Source organism: Cyprinodon tularosa, unplaced genomic scaffold (assembly GCF_016077235.1).
Source record: "Cyprinodon tularosa strain WSP-4 unplaced genomic scaffold, ASM1607723v1 ctg51, whole genome shotgun sequence".
Taxonomy (NCBI): Eukaryota; Metazoa; Chordata; class Actinopteri; order Cyprinodontiformes; family Cyprinodontidae; genus Cyprinodon; species Cyprinodon tularosa.
Genome location: NW_024039241.1, coordinates 2361540 through 2386285, shown reverse-complemented (window position 1 = coordinate 2386285; position 24746 = coordinate 2361540). Strand labels below are relative to the sequence as shown.

The 24746-nt window shown below is 36.7% G+C and overlaps 1 protein-coding gene across 1 annotated transcript in view; it reads right to left on the bottom strand.

Moving 5' to 3' along the window:
- The window catches only part of rtn4rl1b (reticulon 4 receptor-like 1b), a 241115-nt gene extending 216810 nt beyond the window's left edge, over positions 1-24305 (bottom strand). Inside the window, exon 1 of the mRNA XM_038303440.1 lies at positions 23537-24305. Within this exon, the coding sequence (XP_038159368.1) occupies positions 23537-23549 (13 nt within the window). The 5' untranslated portion in view covers positions 23550-24305. The remainder of the gene's footprint in view (positions 1-23536) is intronic.
- Between the last annotated feature and the right edge of the window lie 441 nt (positions 24306-24746).

Below are 24746 nucleotides of genomic sequence, written 5' to 3'. Positions count from 1 at the left end.
GAGAACATGGGGAGAAAGGTAACTTTAGATTATAGGTGTCTTACATCCAAACTTATGACTACAATTTGTCCCAGTTCAAGAAGTACAAATACACAATACTGCCAGCAGTGTTGCTAACTCATCCAAATAATATAAATCAGGTGTTATAACCATGTCCATGTTTGGATGTGTAAATAATCAAGTACCTTTGCATACTGACGATTTCTACAAAAAACTGTAAAAGAGTGGCTCTTAGCAGCTCAGTAATCTCCATGTAAGGGTTGTGCGTTGATGCCAATCTTGAAATTTTCTTCCCCCCTAAATATCCACAGTCAAGTGCCACTTTTATTATAACAAAGTGGAAGAGATTGACAGTGACTAATTCAAGACATAGTAGGCAACTTAAACACAGAGTGCAGAGACAGCAGACGCTGATGCCCATTTCGCATAGATGTGTACAGCTCATAGTCAATCGTATGCCGACCTTTATATGCTTAAGAGAGTAGGTTTCCATCCCTTAGTGCAAAAAAAACAAAAAAACGTATGAATAATATGTATTTAGTACTTAATATGGAAGAGGATTAGGGCCATTAAAAAATAAAAAGCTTAGTAACCTTACTAAGATTTTTTTTATTTCATTTAAATTGAAAGCTTTGCCTCCTGACTCAGCTCTGTCTTCACCAGGACAGTCTGATACTGCGACCGCATCACTGCAGAGGCTGCGCTGATCTGTGTATCGATCTCAAGCTGCAACCTTCCATCACTCATGCACAAGACCCCAAGATACTTGAACTCCTCCACTTCAGACAAGGACTCTACATGGACCTGAAGAGGGGAGTCCACCTTTTTCCGGTGGAGAACCATTGCCTCGGATTTGGAGGTGCTTATCCTCTACCAGCCGCTTCACACTCAGCTGAAAACTGCCCCAGTGCACCCCGAAGGTCCTGGTTTGATGAGGCCAACAGCACAATATCATCTGCAAACAGCAGAGATGATATTCTGAGGTTCCAAATATCTGACATCCTCCGGTCCATGGCTGCCCTAGAAGTTCTCTCCATAAATATAATGAACAGAAAACAAGTGACAAAGGGCAGCCCAGGTGGAGACCAACATGGACCGGGAACAGGTCTGACTTACTGCCGGCAAAGCAAACCAAACTCCTGCTGCGGTTATACAGCGAACGGACAGCCCTTAACTGAGGGCCCCGGAACCCTATCCTCTTGGAGTCTTTTTCAGATCCACAAAACACATGCGGACTGTTTGGGCGAACTGTGTGTAATTAGATGCTTATTGTGGATATTTGCTTCCCCATTTATGTCGAAACACATTTTAGATACTGAACTAAATGAGATGAATGAGATTACAATTATTTTGGTTCAGCTTTTCAGTTTGTTAATGTACATGCAGATTCTCCAGTAATGCTCTTCTTTAAGTCAAAATGAAGAGCCTAAAAGTTTCATCTCAGATAAAGGATTCATTTTTAGGTGTTATACTTCACCTACCCAAGCCTATATCACATTAATGTTCCAAATTGTTCTGCCTCTGGCTAAAGAGAAGAATCATAACAATTTAGTGCTCTTGTGATTTTGTCATCCTTGATAACTACTCCAATTTATATTAATTATGCATTTGGAGGCTGATCACGTAGTCAGTGTCAGAATGAAATAACCGTGTTGCAGTGAGATCTAATCACTTATGTTGAAGTTGCATTGTGTGAAGTTACGCCACAGAGCATCCATTATCTTGTCTTTTTTGTGTCCATCTTTATGAATATGGTGTCAAGATAAACATCATAGAAAGTGCCATACAAACAATAATTCTATAGCATATTATAAATTGATGTTGAAACGTCCTCTACTGTTCAAATTGCTGCATGCTGGTTATAGTGTAGTTTTGAGAATTCAGATAGTATTTTAACATCATTCAAAATAAAGAAAAGATGGGCCTCTGCCAATCAGACTGAGGCACTGGCTCAGAGAAAACTCCTCACCTCTGCTATCTTCTTCTGAATATAACTGTTTGTTGTTTTGACTGCAGATAAGCTGGAGCTCTGTGAGTCTTTAGAGTCCAGCAGAGGCTGAGCATGCTGAGATGAAGGGTTGCAGGATGGGTGTTGAGAGGTCATGGCCTTTGTGTTCCCACTCAGTCCGTAGGGAAAGCAGATTTGCTAGCTACAATTTTTATGAAAATGCTAACACAAAAACACTCCCCTAACATGCCTTATACATTTCAAGCTAAAAAAGAGGGTTAGAGTACACACAGCGGGATGGAGTTGACTGTGGGCCAAGAAGAAACACCGAGTAAATGCTATCAAACTGTCTCAGAGGTTGCAGATGTTAAAACTGAAGAATTATTTTTCTAAGTAATGACAAATTAAGAAAAAGCACAGAATAATTTTTATAGTTAAGTTTAGCGATGGGCCATTGTCGGCTGGGTCTACACTAATGATAACCTTGATACTTTAGCGTGGATGTATACCTGGAGGCGAGATGATTCAGTCTTCCAACCAGTGAAGGCGTGCTATGAAATGACCACATTGAACGTGACGTGCTGTTGGATCCTCTTAAGAATTAGATTAATTTATTTTTGAGTGTGAAACAGTAAAACAGCTTTTCTAACACCATTTAATGTTTATCTTCAAATCTTTTGTAAGTTAACTTGGAGATTGTTTCTGTTATTTTTATAAGTAAAGAAAACACCTTCTGAGATCAGAAAACTCTCAGTGATTTATTTTTATTTTTAAGTGAGTTGAAAAGTTCCCCCAAAAAAACTACAGTGGCATTTTTTTGTAATTTTGGGGAATTTATTACGGTAGGTTGCAAGAGTAGCTGTAACAAGTAGAAAAACTTCAGCGACGACTTGAAGAAAAGGGTTGAGGTGATCAGCTGATCACTTACAGATGAATAAGAAAGCAGCCAGTGCCCCTGACTAAAATCAGCTGATTGGGTTTTATCAATGAAAGCGCTGCTGTGCTACAGAGAAACAATTGATCACTACAGAAAGCAAAGTTGTTGATTTTATAAAAAGATTGTGGCAAAGAAAGATGTTTGTTGATGAACTTTTTCCAAAGTGATCATCATTAATGAGGTCTGACTCCGCCTGCATCTTAGTAGATGTTAAACATGGATGCAGCTATAAAGACGCTGGGTTTGCTTCAAGGAAAACATATTGAACAGGTTATTATTAAGGTAGCACACACATATAATGAATTTCTTTGGCATCATTCAAATTAGCAATTTTAATCTAGATTAATCTAGATTAATTCCAAGATTACAGTGGGATTAATCAACATTTAAAACCCTTCTTTATTTACTCTACTGTACGCCCACCACTAGTTAAAACATTTCATCTAGTCTGAGCTTTAAAATTACTTCTAAAATAGGTAAATTTTAAATGATTCCTTAGTTTGTCTCCACTTTTTTTTACCATTTAAGTAAGCTGAATTTGATTTGATAATATTATTATAATGCAGTATATAACCTGTGGACACTAATTTCAAAATACTGTACCATGTTTTGTTTAGGGCTGAATCAATTAATCGAAATAATCGTGATTGATCAATTATTAATCAATTACTGAAATAATCATCAACTAATTTAGGAATCGATTCATAGTAAACTTGAGTATAGAGAATCTAAAACATGTCTTTAGCTGACAGAGAAACCTCCTTAGAGTGGTAATTGTGCCAACATTGTAAAATAAAATATAAAAACATTATGTATTTAAGATAAAAAAAAAAATGTTTTGTCTGTCAATATGCTCTATCTAGAACTCTTCAAGTGGAAAAGTTTAAGTTTCACCTGCATTAATTTAATTTTAAAAATCTTCTTTAAGGAACCTTTTGCTATCTGATATTAATCGATTAATCGAAAAAATAATCAACGGATTAATCAATTTGCAAAATAGTCGTTACTTGCAGCCCTAGTTTTGTCATAATCCTCGACACATCTGTTTTATATTTTTACAGCCCTGGGAATGCTTGCCGAAAAAAAACACATAGATTTTTTTCCCTCCATGTTTTCCATAAGATCCTCGAAATGTAGTGCTCTATTTGATTTTGGTCTGTACATATGCATGAATATGCGTAAAAACAAATGCAAGCCCTATATTTACTGCTGAAAAATATACATTTTATGACCTCTTTTTCTTATCATTGACCTATTCATATGTGCTTAGATTACAAACATGAAAAGGTTTAAGGTGTCTCAATACGTTGGAGGGCCAGTCACACACATACTATGTTGTGACAACTTCTGCATTCTTTATTCTGGTACTTACATATCTATAAAGACACAGGTAGAGCATTCTTCCTCACCTTTCAGGTCACATTGTATAAGAACTAAAGCTCCTTTTTAAGATGGTTTTTGCAAACCCTCATACAAACATACTAGGAGATATGTCACAATCCTTTCAACCGATTACACTTTGGTGCCTTCAATAACTTCCATTTTGCTGTAGAAAAATATGCAAAATCAACATTTCTATATAGAAAAAGATAAATTTTACAGATTAAACAAATTATTTTTATAGTTATTACAGACTAACAAATCTACCTGCTGTATCTTAAAAGGGTTTTGCTCATCAATTGAATATGCTACACATGCATTCTTTTGGGGAAATAGATATCTCTGCAAACTGTTTTGTTTCCCACATGCATGATAAGATCACATTTAACAGGAGGGTTACGTGGGCCATGATGAGTGGATGAGTAGTTTACAGAGAGTGAGAACTAAAGTATTTTAGCTCTATAGAAGTGCTTGCACCTGATAGTGGGAGGCTGGATAGGCCTCAAACATACAAGCATGGATCAACAATAGTCGACGTACATGTGTGTCGTTGCTCATGTGTGTGCACCTGCAGCTAGATCCCCCTTGCTACTCCCACACAGCCCTGAGAGCTATTGTAATACAATGCATTATCTTGCCAGAACCTCCCAGTTTCATAACAGGAGGAACTCAATGTAGAGATGAGCAGCTGAAATAAATGTGGACAGCAAACAGGAGATGTGTGATGGGGGTCTGCCGGGAGAATACTGGACAGCTTGGGATGTGGGAGTTGCTTTTCTTAGTGTCATAACCTGTTGCATCTGCAGCATGAAGACTCTGGGACAAGAATTTTGGCTGAAAACAATGCAAGAGATTTGGAAATGAGAAATAAACTAAATGGTTTCCTAAAAATAGAAACTGTCACCATGGGCATAAAAAATAAATATTTTCACATCAATAAAAGGCAAACTACACAGTGGAACTCATTCTCAAAATTATCATGCAGTTTTGATGAAAAAACAGGACAAAGGGGGTATAGTTTTGTAACTCTTTGCTGCTACTAACTTCTCTTGGTCAGCTCCAAAGCTCACTCATAGGGAAGATGCAATAATTGTTACTTATAAAATTACAGATTTATTGGCTTGACATGGTCATTTTTTGTTTGAATGGCTTTAAGTGGTGGCCACCCAAAACAAATCCCCCCCAAAAAACCATGTTTTTGGCTGGTGAATGTGCCATCATTGGGTGTTAACAATAACACTAACTGCAACAGTCCTCTCTATGGAACAAGGGACTGTTGTAGTTTTCAAGGAATGTTTTTGTTGTATAGTTAAATATTTTCTGCTTCTGTCTGCCATCAGACATGCAAGACTTCCAAATGATGGCAGTGACTCGAAATTGTAAAGTTAAGGTTATGCACCAAATTCCAGACTAAATACTCAAAGCTCAATTATGGTTAGTAACTTTAACCATGCTACTTAGGTTAATCAATATCGGATCCTAAAAAGAGCTGAAAGTGTCCTTCCAGAAATCGAATAATAGTGACATGATTTATAGCACCATCTCTAAAACAATGTAATGTCAAACATACTTCCTGTATAAAGAACAAATCGTCGTCCATGAAAGGAAATGAAGAAAGAAATGTATAATTTTTTTTTCTTTTGCTATAACCAAACTGGTCCTCTTAAATTAGGTATGGATGGATGGATGGATGGATGGATGGATGGATGGATGGATGGATGATGGATGGATGGATGGATGGATGGATGGATGGATGGATGGATGGATGGATGGATGGATGGATGGATGGATGGATGGATTTTAGTTTCAAGCAAGGGTTTTAAAAAAGCCAACCAACTGTTATTGATGGATCTATAACTACTATCCAACCTGTCATAGATGAGCTATAGTCTGAATAAGCAACCCATAAATCCCAGTTAACCAGAAGAGACACATTCTAGACCCAAGCTGCTTATTTAAAACAAGCTACCTATCTATTCTGGTGACCAAGTTATCATCTAGAAACAAGACGTTATTTTCTCTCTTCTTTTCTCATCTGTGCAACCTTGACTTTATCTGTCATTATGCACCTCATGAAGGACAATGTTGTTTGTTGTATGTCAGTGATACAGTCACCCACACATAGACTCATGGCAGCAGAAAATGGAATAAATATCTTTTGATTTAGAGAAAATATACAAAAGGATCAATCAGTTGTCATGTTTTGAACTAAAATACAGAAAAGTAGAATATGGCAAGACCTTTTGAAAACAATAGGGACTCTGAAGCAATCAAAACACATGGAAACCAAAACACCCAAGGATCATAACATGAAGAGTATGAAGCAGAAACCTCATCTGTCTTCCCATCATCAGTCATCATCCATCACCATTGTTGTCTTGAGCGACATGAATATATCTCAAGGCTACAGCTACAAAGCAGGCTGCATGTGTAGACCTTGAACATGCAGTTGATGGGAACATAAATATTTTCATAAATGAGCGGTAAAAGAATCTGTCGCCGTTCGCTTTACTACAAAAATCTGAAGCTATGTGCACAATCTCTGCTGTAACAATTATGCATCATAGCAGAGGACCAATAAGCAATAACGTACCTTTTCAGATATGATGTTCTCCATTGTGTCACAAACTATTTCTCTGACTCCCTGTCAGCGTGTGAGTTTATGAAATATTCCAATTATATTGAAACAATTTTCCCATTCTTTAAAAAAGTTCCAGCTGGTCCTGTTTTTCTCAAAATCAAATTTTGTCAACAGTAAAATGTATGCATTTATTATTTTTTTTATTGGACTGGGCATTTATAATTTAAAGATACTAATATCAATTGTTGTGAAAACCTGACATTTAACAGACTATGGAGAAGTAATCATAAATAATGTCTCTCTTTTTTTTCCAAACATTTAAAGTGAAAGGGATTTTCCCAGTATCAATAAAGCAAATAAAATTGGATATCCACAACATGATGTCAGTGGCAGAAAAAGGAAAGCTACCGTAACTGGAATACACACAGTCCTCTTGTTTTGACATTCATATATGGTAAAATGTGAAATTTGAAATTGCTGACAGCCTGTTGGAAGAAATTAATACAAGACCTGAGTGGCAGATGCTTCAGTTAGAAATACCAACAATATGAAACTATTATGGAAGTTCGAAGCAATAAAAATTCCACCATTTCATGTTTCCCTTTTTTTCTAAATCAGTAAACTTATTGTTTACTAAGTTTGCCAATCTGATTTTTTTCTATCATGCATAGAAAAATACAGTGTAGCATCACCAGTGCTAACAAACAGTAAATGATTGTTCACTATAGAAATATTTTGCAAGAAATTTTCACCCTACTAAAAACAGAAACTTTAACTAAATTATTGTTAGATTCTAATGTCTGTCCTGCCCCTACCATGCCTCTCTCAACGTTTTGTTCAGATATACAGTAACAGTTCTGCAGCTGACATAGCAATAAATACAGACATTGTTTGATTACTTTAAGACTAACTTTGAAATTGTCCTCGTTGTTAATATAAATATAACTGAGGTAAGGGGATCAAAGTGCAACAATTAAGTAGAATGTTTATTCATATTTACTTATGCAAGACCAAAAACATCCCTAACTGTTTAAGTAAAGAACACAATAAACAGACCTATTCTCTGCCGGTTTGGAACATTTAATAAGTTTGCATAAAGTCATAAAAATCTGAAATAATGAAATGCTTCATTTGTGTTTCAACATTCAGTAATAAAACAACTTTATCTAATAAGTAGTGTTTGGTTCTTGTTCAACACAAGGTTTTAAAACAAATATTAATAAACTTTGTAGTTTGTAAAGATTGCTGAAACAACAATTCAAATGAAATGTAAATATTGCTACTTTTTTCATATGTATTCTATTTCATTTAGTCAATGCATCAACCTTTAGGCCTCGTTTAATCTTGAAGATTGACAAAAATAGGGCAAAAATCTCAATTATTATACAAAGAAATACACTTTGCAACAGAATTAGAAGCACCTTTGTGACCGTCCTACATTCATTTGAAGAGTACCTGTATTGCAACATAAAACATGTCAAAATGTACCACAGGAGCAAAGTTCTCTGTTATAATTTTCTATCATCAAGTATGAGATTGGGTGGCTATAAAAGACCTTTGAGTGGAAAACGGCACCAGAGGATGCTGCACACTGAGCTATCTAACTCATAGCGATTCTTAACTTCCCTATCCATCACTGAAGGGACTAGCCCTGACACAGTGAACCTGCTTCTCCTATTAGAGCCTTGAAAGGGCCTAATTCCTGTCCTTCTCTGTGTATCTCTCAGGCACCACAAAGATGTCAGCTTTTCTCTGGCTACCTGTACAGTAAGCAACTACCCTTTCTACCATCTTTTTACATCCATTGAGGCCTTTGTCTTTGAGGAATTATAGAAACCAATGGTGGTTAGAGTGTGAATTAGCAAACAAACACAACCATGTTCTATTATGGTCTAAACACATGAGAAGCCTTCTGGTAATAAAGATGTGTAAATGAGGTTTATACACAGTGTGCTGACTTTTCTGGGCTTTTGTTTTGCTCCTTTGAATAATTGACAAGGCTGTACTTGTGAAGACGCGGACAAATCTGCTGAGTTAATGTCCTAGCCAGACACATTTTTTTGTACGAAACGCCATCAATCCCGGCTGCATGGAATCTTTGCCTCCGTGGCAGTTCATAAATCTTATGCAATACCAACTCAGTGATAAAACAAGACCATATTCCAGCAGCAAACTGTGTTTATTGTTTCACTGGAGAGCTGGCACCAGATGACATCTGCTATATTTACCCTCTATATATTGCGTTCCATTTCTAGAATACACTTTCACATCAAGCAGGTCTGTGCGTTGGGACTAGGGACATATTAGCGTGAATGTTGAAAGCAAACTTGCGGCTTTTCCTGGCCATCTGGGGAATAAAGACACTTGTAGTTTAAGTAAGAGTTGGAGCTGTCAGAGGTGCACACATGGTCTTGACAGTGATCTTATACTGGGGTGCTGGGGCAGAGCCGTGGCAGTGTTCCTTGTCAGACTGTGGCATCTCTGTGTTTCTCAGCCTCCCATGGGAATTGAGCAGTTTGTGATTGAGGCTTTGACTAGAAGCTGCATCTATGAGACACAGCATAGATGGTAGTGACTATCTATTAGTTTGACATCTTTTTTCCTTGCTTTTTCTTTTTTTGACTGCAAGAAATGCAGGAGAGAGCTTTCTCCTTCAAGGTCCCTTGCCAACCATGCCAGATGGATGGAAACCTCATAAACAAAGCTTCAAGCTTTCCCTTTTTTCTAAGCTTTAAAGTTTAAAAAAGGAAGAAATCTAATGTTCATACAAACTGCCTTCCCCTAAACATATCATTGAAACATACTGAATTGACATCCCATAAACTCTTCCACATATTGTCAGTTTGTGGGAAATTTTATGCATATCTAATTTTGCTTTATTTGGTTTGAAAGCCAAATTTAAAGTTAAACAAAATTAAAACTAGAAGATAACGAATGATAGTTTTACTTTTTTCAACATTAGAATCTGAAAATCATTTCTGTTTCCTCCTTTTTCCTCAGATGAATGCAGCTATTTTGTGAAGGTCCCAGCAGTTTGTTAGAGATCATTGCTGAATAAATACCATCCTAAATACAAAGCTATCTGTCTATCTCATGGAAGGCATTTTAAACCATCAAGCATGTAAGGGCGTTCATCATAAGAGGCAGCATGAGGGAGCTGCAGAGATAGACAGCTCAGGTGGAGGAATCTCAGCATAAAGAATTTACATGTGACCCTAAATGAATGAATTTTTTGGATTTTACTAAATGGACTGTAAAGGAAAGCTCTGTGTTTACACCTGTCTCTGTCCGATTCTTTCCTGAGAAGAGATCACTCAGGACAAACTCTTTAATTAACACTTCATAATGTATATGTATTAAATAACCATGAGACATGACAACATATAGAAATTGAAATCTTTCTCAGACCAGAGAATTTGCTTAGGGTTATAGATGGCAGCACATTTTATAGAACTCCAGTCTGTCACATCATCACATCATTATTTGTAATTTAGGATTACAAATTTACACATTTGTAAATTAGGAGACATCAATGGCTACAGCCTTATCAAAACATGACACTATGTTTTTAGATCAAGGACACCGCCCTCATCCAAAGTCTTTACCACGTACATAATGAAGATGACTTTTATCCAGACAGAGAAATTAATTAGATAAACTAGTTGGGGAGACACTCATTTTGACATGTAACAGGCAGGTATCATAAGGGTTTAACAGACTCACACATCATCAATTAAAAATAATCCTAACACAACTTTATTTATTTTTCCCTGTATAATGGAGGGTCTACAGAAGGAAAGCCATCATTAATAAAGAGCCTTAAGAAGTTTGAGGCAAGCCATGTTATGGAGAATGTAACCTGGAGGAAGTTGCCCTTTTAGATTAAATGTTTGAGTAACATACAAAATGCTAGGAATAATATGAATATATGATATGTATTTTCTTCATTGTAAAATGTAATTGTAAGAGCATCATGCTGTCCAGACACCTTTCTTCAACAGAGGACTTGCACCTCTACTTTCAGTGAAAGGTTATTCTGAAAGATAACAAATGTTGAAAGATGTCCAATTTTTTTTAATAGCGTTTAATAGAACACCCTAAGGTTGAAGTAAGAGTATTCTTTCTTAAAGCAAGGACAGAAAAGATGAACAGATTTGATGGAAAAATGGATAGATAAAAAAAAAAAAAAGCCAGTTAGAAGCGGTAAAAGAGTTAGGATGGGGGGTTCCTGTACAGTTGTACAGTTGAAGGGGAAAATGCAAAGAGCAACATAGGTATGGTTTAATATTTATGTGTTAAAATCACACAAGCAAGTTCGACAATCACATATAACAGAGAATCTGTGCTGAAACTTTAAACTTTAATGTTTTATATATATCATATTAGTTGTGTGCAAAATAATAGTCATGACAATGCATCGCGATTCTAATTTTTGTGATCTACTGCATCGATTCTTGATGCTAAGTATCGATTCTTAATTTAAAAAAGGAATAGATAAAATAAATGAATGGTTGGCGCACATCAGCCAAAAAACAAGTGGAATACAACTTCCAGTCCAGTAGATGTCGCTGCAGATGTGTTGACGCACGCTGCATTGTGTCACAAGCATTTCCAGCTATGGAATACTGGACAAGTCATTCATAAACAAAACATGAAGGGGACTGAGAAAATTTGCTCGGCTCCATCAAATTTCAAGTCAGATGTTTTGATGCATTTTGGCTTTAAAAACAAAAAAGGTAAAAACAAAATTGATATGATGCATGTTATTTACAAAAGGAGAAGTGTCGTAAATTTGAATGTTTTCATTTTATTGGTTTAAAAGAGGGGCGAAAGTGGCGTCAGATGTAGAAGTCTGCCCTGAAACCGAAGGATTGACGGTTCAAGCACCGCCTCTGACTTTCAGTGTCGTTGTGTCCTTGGGCAAGACACTTCACCTGCATTGTCTACTGATGGTGATCAGAGGGCCCGGTGGCTCCAGTGTACGGCAGTCTTGCTTCTGTCAGTGAGTCCAAGAGCAGCTGTGGCTACCATATACCTTGCCACCATCAGTGTATGGGTGAATGAATGTAGTGTAAAGCGCTTTGGTCAAGTCTCCTAACTTGAAAAAGCGCTATATAAGTACAGACAATTAACCATAAAGGACCACTGATTATCCTTATTTTGTTATTTTAAGTTTTATAAATTCTAAACACTTGTCAGTGTTTCCACTCCAGTAATATTTGTGTCCATTTCATGGCAGTACCTTCAAAAGCCGTTTCAATAAATACAGCATGAATACATGAATTCAGTTGTTTTCAGTTATGTATTACTTAAAGACACTTTCCAGATCATACACAGCCAGTCAGCCACTGGTAATGGCTGCTTTTTTTTTCTAACAGTGTTCAGTGAAAAAATATTTGCAATTCATCGCGATGCATCGCAATATTTCAAGTATCGTGATGCCTCGTGATAGAATTGCATCGTGGCATGTGAATCATAATTCGAATCATGACTTCTTTGGCAATACCCACCCCTATATCATATCCATTTCAAGTCATTTCCACCTATGATGCACACATGGATGGGCAAAATCTCAGTGATCACCACAAAAAAGATGATCTGAGAGGAGATTTAGCAGAAGAAAAATAAAGAAAAATGACAAATCTGAGGGAGCATAATAAAAAGCTTTGTTATAATGCACAAAAGAAATCCGACTAACTCAAGGTGGTTTGAATTTAAAATAGGACTCTCCATTTCATCATCTCTCTACACCGTTTTAAGTCCTTCATCTTTAAGCATAGCACTTCTAGTGCAACCTCTTGCCAAAAATGAGATAATAAAAAGGCCCCACAACATCAATTAAGGATGCTGGAGATCCAATGCAGCAAAGTAGTGAGACATTTTAAACTTGCACTATTTGTCAAAATCTACTTTATTTGAAAGCACCATGGGCTATGTGCTCTTACAAGAATAGTAGAATAATTAAAGCTTATCTCCCCCAAACAAAACAGCACCTTGCAACCCTATTGTGAGCTTAATGGCCAGTATTTTTTATGATGTAAAGTCTTAATGAAAGGTCTTGAATGGTTTTCGTGAGTGAAAGCCAAGGTTGATGAACAATGTTTGTTAGAAAAGAAAAAAAACACAAAAGAAAATGTCAAGGACTTCAGTCTAATTCGAGTCCCAAAAAATACACAAGTAGGCAGAGTGTGAGAGGTCCCTTTCGTGCTCCAGAAATAGATTTCAATTTGATGAAGGTGGCTACAAACACAGCGGGATATTTTAGACTCAGATTTAAGGAGATATGAAAAAAAATGAGAGTAAATTGAAACTCATAATTTCAGTTCATTCTTATCTCACTTATATACAGGCTGTAATAAGGTTAAAACATGGTAGAAATTGTGTCAGCTTGTAAAATGATTACAACTCTAAGACAATTGTCATGGATTTGCAAAGAAAATGTTTGGTGATTTGAAAGACCTTGGCCTATATTCCGTAGTTACTACAACAGCATCTTTTTTTGAGCTCTGCCTTTTATTTATTCATTCCACTCCTCATCCTTTTTGGATTCTATAGAAAATCCTCTTGCTCTTTTGAAGCTCTCCCTTTTAAATGGATGTGTGTGTATGAGGGGGTATGCCGATGTGTGTGTGTGTTCGTGGTGACGTGCAAGGTTAGTTTTTCAGCAGACATAGCATTTTGGCATTGGTCTCATCTAATATAGCACCTTCCTTAACATGTTAGCTGTCTCTTACATTGCTTGTGCCGAATTACAAAGAGGACTTCCTTATGAATGTCTTTGTAGGGTGTTTTTATTTCACACCAGTCCACGTTATAAGCTTGATTTGTAAAGAGCATCTCTGATAGCTATCACTTGAGCTGTGGATCACTGCAGCATTTTCAGTTATCATTACAATCTAGCTGCTTCCCTGATTAAGTCTCTCCTATTAGGGTTTTCAGTTCAGTTAGCTCACCTTGTTTTGGTAGATTGAGGGTTGTACTGTATCATACTCTTTTCATTCTCTGATTAAGGAATGAAATGTATATTTTATCATGTTTTATATAAATAAATATTCAGAAGTAAAGAAGTATTTTGTCTAAGTTTTGATAGGTCAGGAGTTGCAAAATAGTCTTTATACTGTATTGTACTTCCCTTTGGCATCATCAAGACTTTAAAGTTTTGATGATGCAGGTTTGATTTTACTTTTGATAAAATGTTTTACACTTTAATACTCTATTTTCTGACATGATATGCCTTATTTGGCTCTTGAGGGACGGATAAATTCAAATGAACAAAATTAGCCAGACCACACAGAATGGTATCAAGATGATACACCAACTTTATTTATGTTACTCGGCCATACTAGAGCGGGAAGCCAGAGAGAGGAACAGTAATTCTGGATTGCAACATCTACAGGCACTCTGTTCCCTGAAAGTCAACCACAGTCATGACAGACTTATAGGCACAGATAGCATTATCTGGAACAAAGTCAGGCCAGATATTACAAGAACGGAGCCCAGAAGTGAGGATGACAGTAACACGTCTCATTAACACCAAGAATGACGAGACCAGATCTGGTGGAGCAAAAGGTGAGGGGAAATGCACAGCCAGAGACAGGACTACAAAAGGATAAGGTTGTTTCTTACAATTATCTCATTCTCATCTCAATGATTTGTAAATTCCATAAAAAATAATTCCAAAATTATTCAAAAACATAATTAAATGTGCAAACTCAGGAGGCTGAATTACCCATTGTTAACACCTTAAAATTAACAAGCTCAGATTGGGGTGTGGCTACGGAGCGGGGATAATCTGAGTAACAATAAGCAATAAATCACTGCAGGAGTCTGGAGCCTGCATGCTAGAAACAAGCTACAATCTAGCGCACCCTTTGAACTAGTAGTTGCAATAAAATCCCAATTACAATCAGAAAATTAAAACCACATACAAATGTTACCTTTAATGCCATTCTTTGGCTTTGGCTTACAGATTCAAACTATGACCACCTTTTTTATATTTATTGCTTAGAGACATAAGAAAATGTTTAATACAGGAAATAGCATAGAGTCACCAGCTGAATGAAATAATTACAAAAATATTCAGACTTAGGGCAAACAAAGTGGTTTCTAAAGGGTAGACACCAAGGATAAAATTCTAGACTTTTTTTTAGATCTAAGCCCATCAAACAATTAAACTGATCTACTTGGCACTGTAGAAGCTACGTTTCCATAAACTTACTGACAACTTCAGATATGGGTTGAAGTCCAGCCACCAACCATCAGACCTTGGTCACATTTATGTAAAGTAAATTAAGTTGTAAACATACATAAACAGAAAATAGAAAAATAAAATTTCAAAATGCAACCGTTTTAATTATTGTATATGTAAGAATGAATCAACATTTTGAATGTCTCTGATGATCCACTGAGATGCTTTTCTGCAACAGAGTCCTGTCCAAGGCAAGGGCTTTTTGAGAGTGGTGTGGCAAAAAAACTAAAAATAAATTTTTTGGCTTGATAAGGACGCCTTAGTTCAAACCATGGTTAAAAAAAAAAAAAAAAAAAAGGATTTAAACCGATTTATCAGATTTCTTTTGAGAGCGAGATATTTCTCACAGTGAGATTGTAAGATTTATTTCAGACACTTTCTTTTTTATATGGACTGTTGCATGAGCGCTGTTATCACATCTGATTACGAATCGGAGAGATTAGGCAACATAACCATACTTGAAATTTACATACAAATTTCTGCTACCCGAATCCACAGTAGTTAAACTGTCCTGGTTTGACTGTGTGTAAAAGCCTTATATTATTTACGTAACTTTAACTCAGTCATATACATACTGTACCACCTTTCGTTTTTTTGTCGTTATTGTTAAAACCGTGGCTCTAGTTACCACACTAATGAAACAACTCGGGATGTTTTTATAAAGATATGTGACGGGAAGGCAGTTGACATTTCTTCAAAAAGAAAAAAAAAAAAACGCTAATTCTACCTATATTTTCCCAAATCTTGATCATGTAATGTGCTTAGTTTATTTTTAAATGGAAGTGGCCTTTTTGTCATGGTGGATGAAGTTATGAATAGTTCCTAATATCAATCTCCTTTAAAGCAACAAGAGGATTCACAGTTGAACATAACAGTGAATCCAAACACACCCAAAACAACATAAGAATGCTTTTGTCGAAAGAAATTTTAGAAAGGCCAGGCCAGAAAATAAGACTGAAGGTCTGTCTGTAAAGAAAACATCAACAAATTTCTCCTGACAATCATTGGAGAATTTCTAGAAGGCACATTTGGCAAAAAACACAACTGATAGTTGTCTACCCAAGGAGACATTGCTAAGAGTAAATCAAGTGTTAGTTTAAGGAATTTTACAAATGTGCAACCCTGTCCGGGCCTTTTCTTTTATTTTTTCGATTTTTTTATTTAGCCTAAAAATTATTTTCATTTTAATATATTGCACATGATAGAATGCAAGTCACAAAAATATTGGGAAAAGTTTGAAAATCACTATATTCTGCATTCCTCCTTCACCACATGTCCCTAAAATGCTTGTGATTCCTGACTTAAAATAGTGTATCAAATGATAAAAGTTCCTGGATTTGACAGCTTAATTGGCGCAGCTCTAAAATAATCCAGTTTTATACCTTTTTGAAGGATTTTCCACTTTATGTTCTCAATGCCAAAAGGGTAGCGGCACAGGTGCTGCTCTGACTGAACTGCTGGCCTCAGCACACAAAGGCAACGTCGCCCAGGGAGGAAACCTCAAGATGGGGTAGAGCTGTCACTGTAACAAGAGAGCACCTGGGATTACTGTCAACAGTCTCCTGGACCGTCTTCCCCTTGCCTCTTCCCATCCTCCTTTCTGCCTCCTAAGGATTCATGGCATTCCAGTTGACATTGACCTTTAAACTCCAATTAGCCACTTAATCACAAATTAATTATTGATATTAGAAAAACCAATGGGGCTTAGGTTGTTTGTCTCCTTCACCTCATTATCATCCACTAATGGCCATCCTTGCATCTCATTTCCACAATAAAGAGAAAGAAAAATGTCAGGTGTATCTGGTGATTTTATTTTGTCCATGCTGCAAAAATACTTTTTTTGCTCACTTTTAGATATTTTAACCCTTGACTTATAAAAAAAAAAAAATGTTGCATGGATTTAATTATAACAAATTTTTTCAGGCCCCATTACTAAGACAGAGGGAATTATGAAATCGCTTAGTTCAACAGGACACTCACAACAGTAACTGATGCCTACTACAAAGGCATACATTCTAACTCACATACCTACTAATTATATGTCATCTTCTGTTAGGAGAAATATGACCAGAAAGTGACACTATCTCCCACAGAAACACTCTTGAGTATTGTGTGCTAAATAAATGGCTTTCGGGTATCAAGAATCTCCTTTGTCTAAATGAGACATTTTGAATTCACTGACAGGAGCTGAGGTGCACTGTCTGGCTGTCTAATAAATGTGACTCAGCTATCCGATGATTGTTTCTCTGTCAATTATCTTAGACTCTGTTTTCTAAGACTGATCTCTGGAATACCAATCAGTCAGTTACTCTAGTGCATTTTCTCTCCATCCTACTGCATCAAAGCTCCACCAAAAAAAATAAAGCTTTTTTTTTTTTTGGGCCCATGTTTTTCACCTCCATGAATCTACTTGATGTTTTGATTACCATTTTCAACCGAAGGGTAGAAAGGTTTTTTTTAAATTTGCACTTCTAAACAAGTGTCAGACTAGAGAAGAAACGTCAACTTTCTGCTCAGATTTACTTTCTATTTTTCCAGGCGGCTTAGAAAGATTTAAAGGGATCACTTTGAGGTTTATATTTTTGCTCCCCTCTACATTATCCTCTCTCCGCTCCTTTTCAAACCTCCTCTCCTCTCGAACTCAGTTGTTGGCCCTCTTTCTTGCACATAAACCCGAGTTAACGTTGGGAAGTTCGACAGTGCAGAGCTGACAAGGAGTGATGGCACATTCTGAGGCTCTGAAAGGATTAGGCTGGCGATAAAATGAGCAAGGAATCTTTTCTCCTCAAGCACAAGTCTCTCCAGGCCTTTATGATGGCTGAAAGTTTGCCACAAGCAGTGACAGATGGGTCTTGTATTACTCTTGTGCTAAATTGTGTAAACATTTAGAATTATTAGGTTTCCTGAGACGACTGTCTGTGTCCCCATTGGGGAAACATACATGTCAGCTGTTAACAAAAGGCAAATATTGGCTTTAATGATGTCCATATTTTGCTTATGTATTATTACCAGAGTATTAAATGATTATATAGTGTACCATAACTGTGTTAAAAAAGAAATTAATGGAAATCAAGCTTGAGACTCAGAGATGGTCTTATTTTTTTTATAGGTGTTTCTCTTTTGGTGTATTTGCTTTGCTAAAATCATTAATGAAAAACCCTCTAATCCTGTTTGCAAGTATGTGTAAAATATAAGAAATTTCCATTTTCCTGTAGTTAACACTTCAATTAACAGCTGCTTTCAAATTTGTTGTAATCACTACAAGTAATTATCTTTGCATTATCTTAAATCGCTTTAGGTGGGAAATTAAGGAATAGAATGACTGTTGAATACAAAATATATGATGCTAGATTTAAATATTTCAGCTAGTTATAATTGATATATTTTGCTGTTTTTAAACATAGAGCTTTGACAACCTGGAGGTTGTTTGATCGTTTTGAGCCACGCTCTAGTAAAATTTCTTATTAGAATATTTTTGAGCACATGTTTATTCAAGTAAATCCTACACTGGAAGCCTGACACTTGCAAAAAAACAAACATTACTGCTAATTGATGATCTCTAGGAAGTCCTTATTTTGCAGTGGCCTGTATACCCATATTATAGACTCAATTACACAGATCTAAATTTCATGTTTATTTATTTACATTTTAAAAGATAAGAACATTTGCACTTGTATGTGTTATTAGCCCACCAGCTTATCTATGCAAAGATGAGACTTTTACTGAAATATTCTGATTCACCTTGAGGTCTTGCTTGCTGACTAATTGCAAGATCATAACAATTTATTCACCAAGGTGTGCATGTCTAACCTTTATATTATTCTTTTTTAACTAAAAAAAGTGCATCATATAAAGAAAATTCATCAGATGCATGTTTGTTTTTCCATGTGCAATTCATTTAAAAGTTCAGAAAAACAAAAGTCTTTAATTCATGTCATATTCAAAATTTAAGGATAATTTTAAATGATATTCTCTTTGCTCTATGCCAGATTTTGCAGAATCTAGACTAGAAAGCTCTTTGGCTGCTGTAAGTTTCTGGTTTTAGGGCCTAATGCAACCCAGTTCTTTGTTTCACTGCTGAAATTCATCTTCATGTACCATGAAGTGGGAAAGAAGCAGTTTCTGTTTAAAAGAGCACCACAATGCAATAATGATGTAAGTATATAAAAAATAGAGGTGGTTTTATGTCGACTAAGACACTGCTAAGGATTTTTTAAGCCTTGGCAAATGGATTTCAGCTTTTTTTTTTTTTGTGGAAAGAAACCTGCCCCTATGGTAATAGGAAGAAATACGATTACTAGGTCAAACAAAATGATGTTTTTGAATATGATTATTAGGAGCTTTGTTTATCATTGAAAACAGGAGAATACTGCAAGAATTTCAAAGCAATAAATGCACACAGTTTGATTGAAATGTTGTTTATTCAACCCATAAATCAGCTACCTGTTTATGCCAGTTTCCTTGTTCTTCTGGTGTATCTTAGCAGAATAATGCTTTAGCTGAGCCCCTTGCAATAATCCTAAATAACATGAAGCCATAATTACAGCATGACACAGCATAGTAAATTCAGTGGACATCTTGTCCTTTCCGTCTGAAAGCTGCTCTGACAGATCATCCCCTGTGCCCAGTCTGTGGCTGACTGGCTTTGAGAAAAAGAAGTATATATGGAGATTATAAAAGCAAGAAACAGACACAGACCATAGAAGCTAAGCCAGAAGTTGACCTGACGTGTGTGTTTGCATGGCTACATGAATAAAGATCTGTGTAGAATCATATGTACAACCACACTAATGTTCTCAAAGCAACGTTTAATTAAAATACTTGGTGTATAAGTTCAGACATTTTTATAGAAAACAAAATAGGAGGCACAGCTTTCTACAGCCTACTAAGAGCTGCAACATGAAACTTTACTTGAATATGTTTGTGAATGGCGGATCTGTGACAGCGGCTGCTGCTCATGATACATCATCCTGGCTCCCTTTAAAATGTGTTATTTCAGGTGCAAAAAAAAAAAAAAAATTCACCAGAGAAGTTCTGCGTTGTTCCTGCCAAAGCTGACGCATTCCTGCTTCTCTCCTGTAGACTCATACTCCTTGGCATACAGAACACATTTTGGCAGACGGATGAAACCAGCATTTTGAAATAATTCCTTTTGAATTAAGAGATTTATATTCATCTTGGATTTTGCAGGAGGTAAAATAGCTGATTTACATACAAAACCTTGGTCAGGGCACAGATGAAGCATACAAATTGGACCTGCACCTGTCTGCTCTGTATTTAGAGATCAAAACACAAATAAACGTGTGTTGTGGGAGATCATCTCAGTGGGGAACTGTTGATGATTACGTAATATCCATTTTAAAGTTTAGAAATGGTATATTGTGCCTAGCAGACTTCTAAAGAGGTTGCAGAGTTGGACTCTTGCCAGTTTTCTAATGGAGCAGGAAGCAATGCAGTGCTCCACCTTCCCTTATGTTGCTGTCCACTGCTGGTCAGCTGGCTGAAAGAAAGATTCTATTCTTACCAAGCCACCAGTTAACAGTAGAAATACTGTTGTAGTGAGCTATCTAACATTTTGTATTATAGAAAAAAAATGGTGAAGAGGGAAAAACTGAAACATATAACGTTTTATTGTAGTTTTTTTGTTTTTGTTTGCTAACATATATATCAGCCATGCATTGAATCCTTTCTCATTTATTTTGTCTCTTAATCTTACCAGTTCTGTTTTTGTGCACAGTGAAAGTGTACTTTCCCAACCTGAAAAAGAATCATGGTATTTTCTGAAAACATGTTTGCATATAGGATTGTTTTAAAACTGACAGAGAAAAAAATTGACACAGCGTTTACAGCCATTCTGCTTTCCCAGAATTACTTTTTAATGTATATCTTGGTGATTTTAATCTATGTTATTAGATTAATATTAAATAAAATATATATTAATTACTTTCTCCTGCAGTGCTTCTTTATTCCCCTTTTCTCTGATGTTTCTGTCCTTCCAGAAAAGAATATTTCTGCTGTTTGAAGACATTTCCAGATATAAAAACTCTTAATAGTAAAGAAATGTGGAAACTAAAGTAGCCTTTTGTGTAGATAGTGCCTTGCAAAAGTGATTACATTCCTTTTACAATTTGTCACATTACTGCAGAAAACTGCAAATGATTTTCTTTTGATATCATGTAGAAGACAAGGCATCTGTAGAGTGGAAGGAAAACGAGATAAGGTTTCATTTTGATTTCATATATTAAAATTTTAAAAGTGTATCATGAATAGAATTTAAGCCCTTTTATTTCTAATTCCCCAAATTAACCCGACTTCTACCTACAAGTTTGTTTTATACAGTTTTTTTTCTTCTTTCGGCACCTTCTTTTTTTTTTACATTTCTGCAGTTCTGCAGAAATGTAAAACTCAGGTAAAAGAATCTGTTGATGGCTAAATTGACTCCATGACTCCACAAGCCTGTTCTTTATGAAAGAGTTCAAAAAAAGAAAGCTGTTGTTCAATCATAGCGTGCCATGTTGAACATAGATTCGATTCAATTTTCTGAACATTTCAAATGCTGATTTTGGTGGAAAATGAACGCTACGCATCATACTGAAAGCACCAACCCCACAGTAAAATGGAATATGGATGGGGGGAGTTTAACACAGCTGCTAAATACTTTAAACTGGGGTGGAAGTTCTCCTTCTAAATTGATATATTAAAGTAGCCCTTTAAAGTCCTAAATTCAATCATGAGAAGGGTAAGCCAGGTTTAGTACGTAAAAATCCTGAACATAGATTAGTTTCAACCATTTGCATTTCCTGCTCCACAGCATAGACTGTGTTTAAAATGATGGTCTCCCGTCCTTGAGGGCTATTGTCCTGCAGTTTTAAACTCACTGTGGTTCAGTCCAATAGGAGCTCAGTTACAGAGCTCTGCATAGCTGGACTGCATCCCACTGAGGTAGTTAAGCCATCTTATTCAGGAGTTTAGAGTAAAGGAAACATAGAAATGCTGCAGGACACCAACTCTTGAGGATTTCAGTTTGAGACTACTTGTATCACCTGTTTAAGTAAACAGGATGAAGAAAAAATTGGCAGAGTTTTACTTTCTGAAGCTAGATTTAGGCCTACCTACCTCTGGTAAATCGAATTCCTAACCCATGGCTAGACTTAAAAGATTGTTCTTCTCTAAAGCTCTCCATCCATCCATCCATCCATCCATCCATCCATCCATCCATCCATCATCCATCCATCCATCCATCCATTTTCTGTCACATTATAGCCAATCTATTGCAGCACAATACAGAAACAAACTGGACAAACAACCATTCTCACACATAAGGAAAATTTAGGAAAGTCAGCTAACATAACCAGTTTTTGGACCACGGGAGGAAGCCGGAGTACCCAGAGAGAACCCATGCATGCACAGGGAGAGCCAGGAATCGCACCAGGAACCTCCATGCTGCAAGGCAGCAGTGCTACCCGCTGTACCAAATTAAAATAACTTAAGATATTTCCCAAAGAAAAGTGAGTTAATATTTCCAATCTTTAATGTACACAGAAAGCAAAGACCAAGCTCTTGCAGCTGGAATCACAGACCATTTCTAGGAACCTAATTAAAACCACCTACAATATGCCATACCTTACAAAATGTTTCAAGGCACTCTGTAAGGAATTCTGGAAGGTTTGCTGTTTTTATATAGCTTCAATCTTGGAGTACATAAAAAATAAAGGAGCAGATTACTCTGCATCATTAGTACATGAAAACTAAAAGCAGTTTCTGATGAAGTGGAGTTTGAGGATCTCCAGGTAGCCTCGTGTGTTATAAGGAGACACAGTAAAAATGAGAAGAAGTTTACTTATTTCAGTACTCCAATAATTGCGCAGTGGGGGCAAGTAGTAGCCTAGGTATTTCATTCTCATTAGAGCTTTTAGAGCTGTGGGGAAAAAGCCATGCAGCTCATATGGCTTAAGTCTAGAATAAAAGTAAGAGTGTGGTCTTCTGTTAATCTATCAAGGGGTTATGGATATTAAAAGTTTGGAGAGCTCTTCTTTTCACGTTGGATGAAAAAAACTACAATAAAGCAATCTCCAGCAGATTTAGCAAACAGATGATGTAGAATATGCTGGTAGAAATAGCCGTGCATAACTCATAAACTGCAGTGCGGCATCGGCTGTATTAATATCACACAGCGCATCATAGCGAATCCTTACGCAGATGAATATTTAATTCCCACAGAGCCTATAATGTGCAAATTAAAGATGCACATAAATGCTCGACGTCTATAAAAAGACGTCTGCAGGGCAGCCTCGTGAATGTGTGATATTTAAAGATGTGGTTACGACCCCAGCGCGAGGAGTAGACGCATCACAACAGAAGAAAAAATAAATAAATAAACAATCAAACAAATAAATAAATACCATGGAGAGACTTGAGTCTGGAGCAAAACTTGAGACTTACCCCGTTTGAACATCTTGCTGGTTTAGTTCTGCGTTATTTGGTCCTGTGTCTGATCCGTCTCATGGATTCTTATATTCCAGGCTTTGAAACTTGCGCCTTTCACTTTTGGAGCCGTTTGGATCGAGCAGGAATCAGGTGTCGCTCCTCTGGATATCCGTGCGCTCCCCTGGAATCAGCTGAAGTCGCAGACTGTCATTGTTTCATCCAACAATTAGCTCCCTTCTTTTAAAAAGTCTGACACATCTCCCTCGAAGCTTGGAAATGTAGATAGTCGCTGTGAACTGCTGCAATCAATCGCTCGTCCAAGTCCAAACCTGAAGTCCAGCGTGTGAGGACGCACAGCAGAACCCCCTCCGCCCAGATTATACTCCTTCCAGACCTAAATGACCGCACAGGCTGCAGATCGGCTTTGGTAACCAGAAACCCCAAAATACCCCCCAAAAACAAATCAGATGCTGAAATTTAGATGCGCAGATCCATAAATTCATCCAAATCGTATCACAGCCCAGGAACCTACAATCATCATAAACTACTTAGGTTCACGTTCCGCGTCTAATGCCACACAACGAGACCACACTCCTCAAAACATTCCCAGCACTCGCCTCTTCTTACATTTCTGACATCTTATCTGGAAAGATGGCTCGTAGGTTTCCAACTATGGAGCAGATCGCTGTGCGCTCAGGAGGGAAGGAAAGGAGTGATCCAGTGTCAGCCCCTCCACGATGCAGAGTGCTGCTCCATCCCATCCCTTTCACTTCCAATGTCTCTGACTGGACTAGGACGGAAGAGGATTATGGCATCTGGATTTTTTTTTTTTTAAACTAACTGATGTTTAAAATTTATTTCAGTTTAATATGGGGAAAAAGTCAGAATTCTGGCTTTTTTTTTCCTCAGAATTCTGACTTTAATCCTAGAATTCTGACGTTAATCTCAGAATTCAGACTTTTTTTTCTCAGAATTCTGACTTTATTCACAGAATTCCGACTTTTTTCTCAGAATTCTGACTAATCTCAGAAATCTGACTTTTTGCCATATTATTTTTTTTATAAGGGCGGCCTGGCAATAACCAATATACACTGAGGGGTTGCCAAAGTGGATAGGCACCATAACCTCACGGTCAATCTACAATGTTCCAACAGGAAAATTAACAAGCAAAATATCAATATTTTCTAAATAAAGACTAACTATACTTTCCCACCGCCTTTGCTAA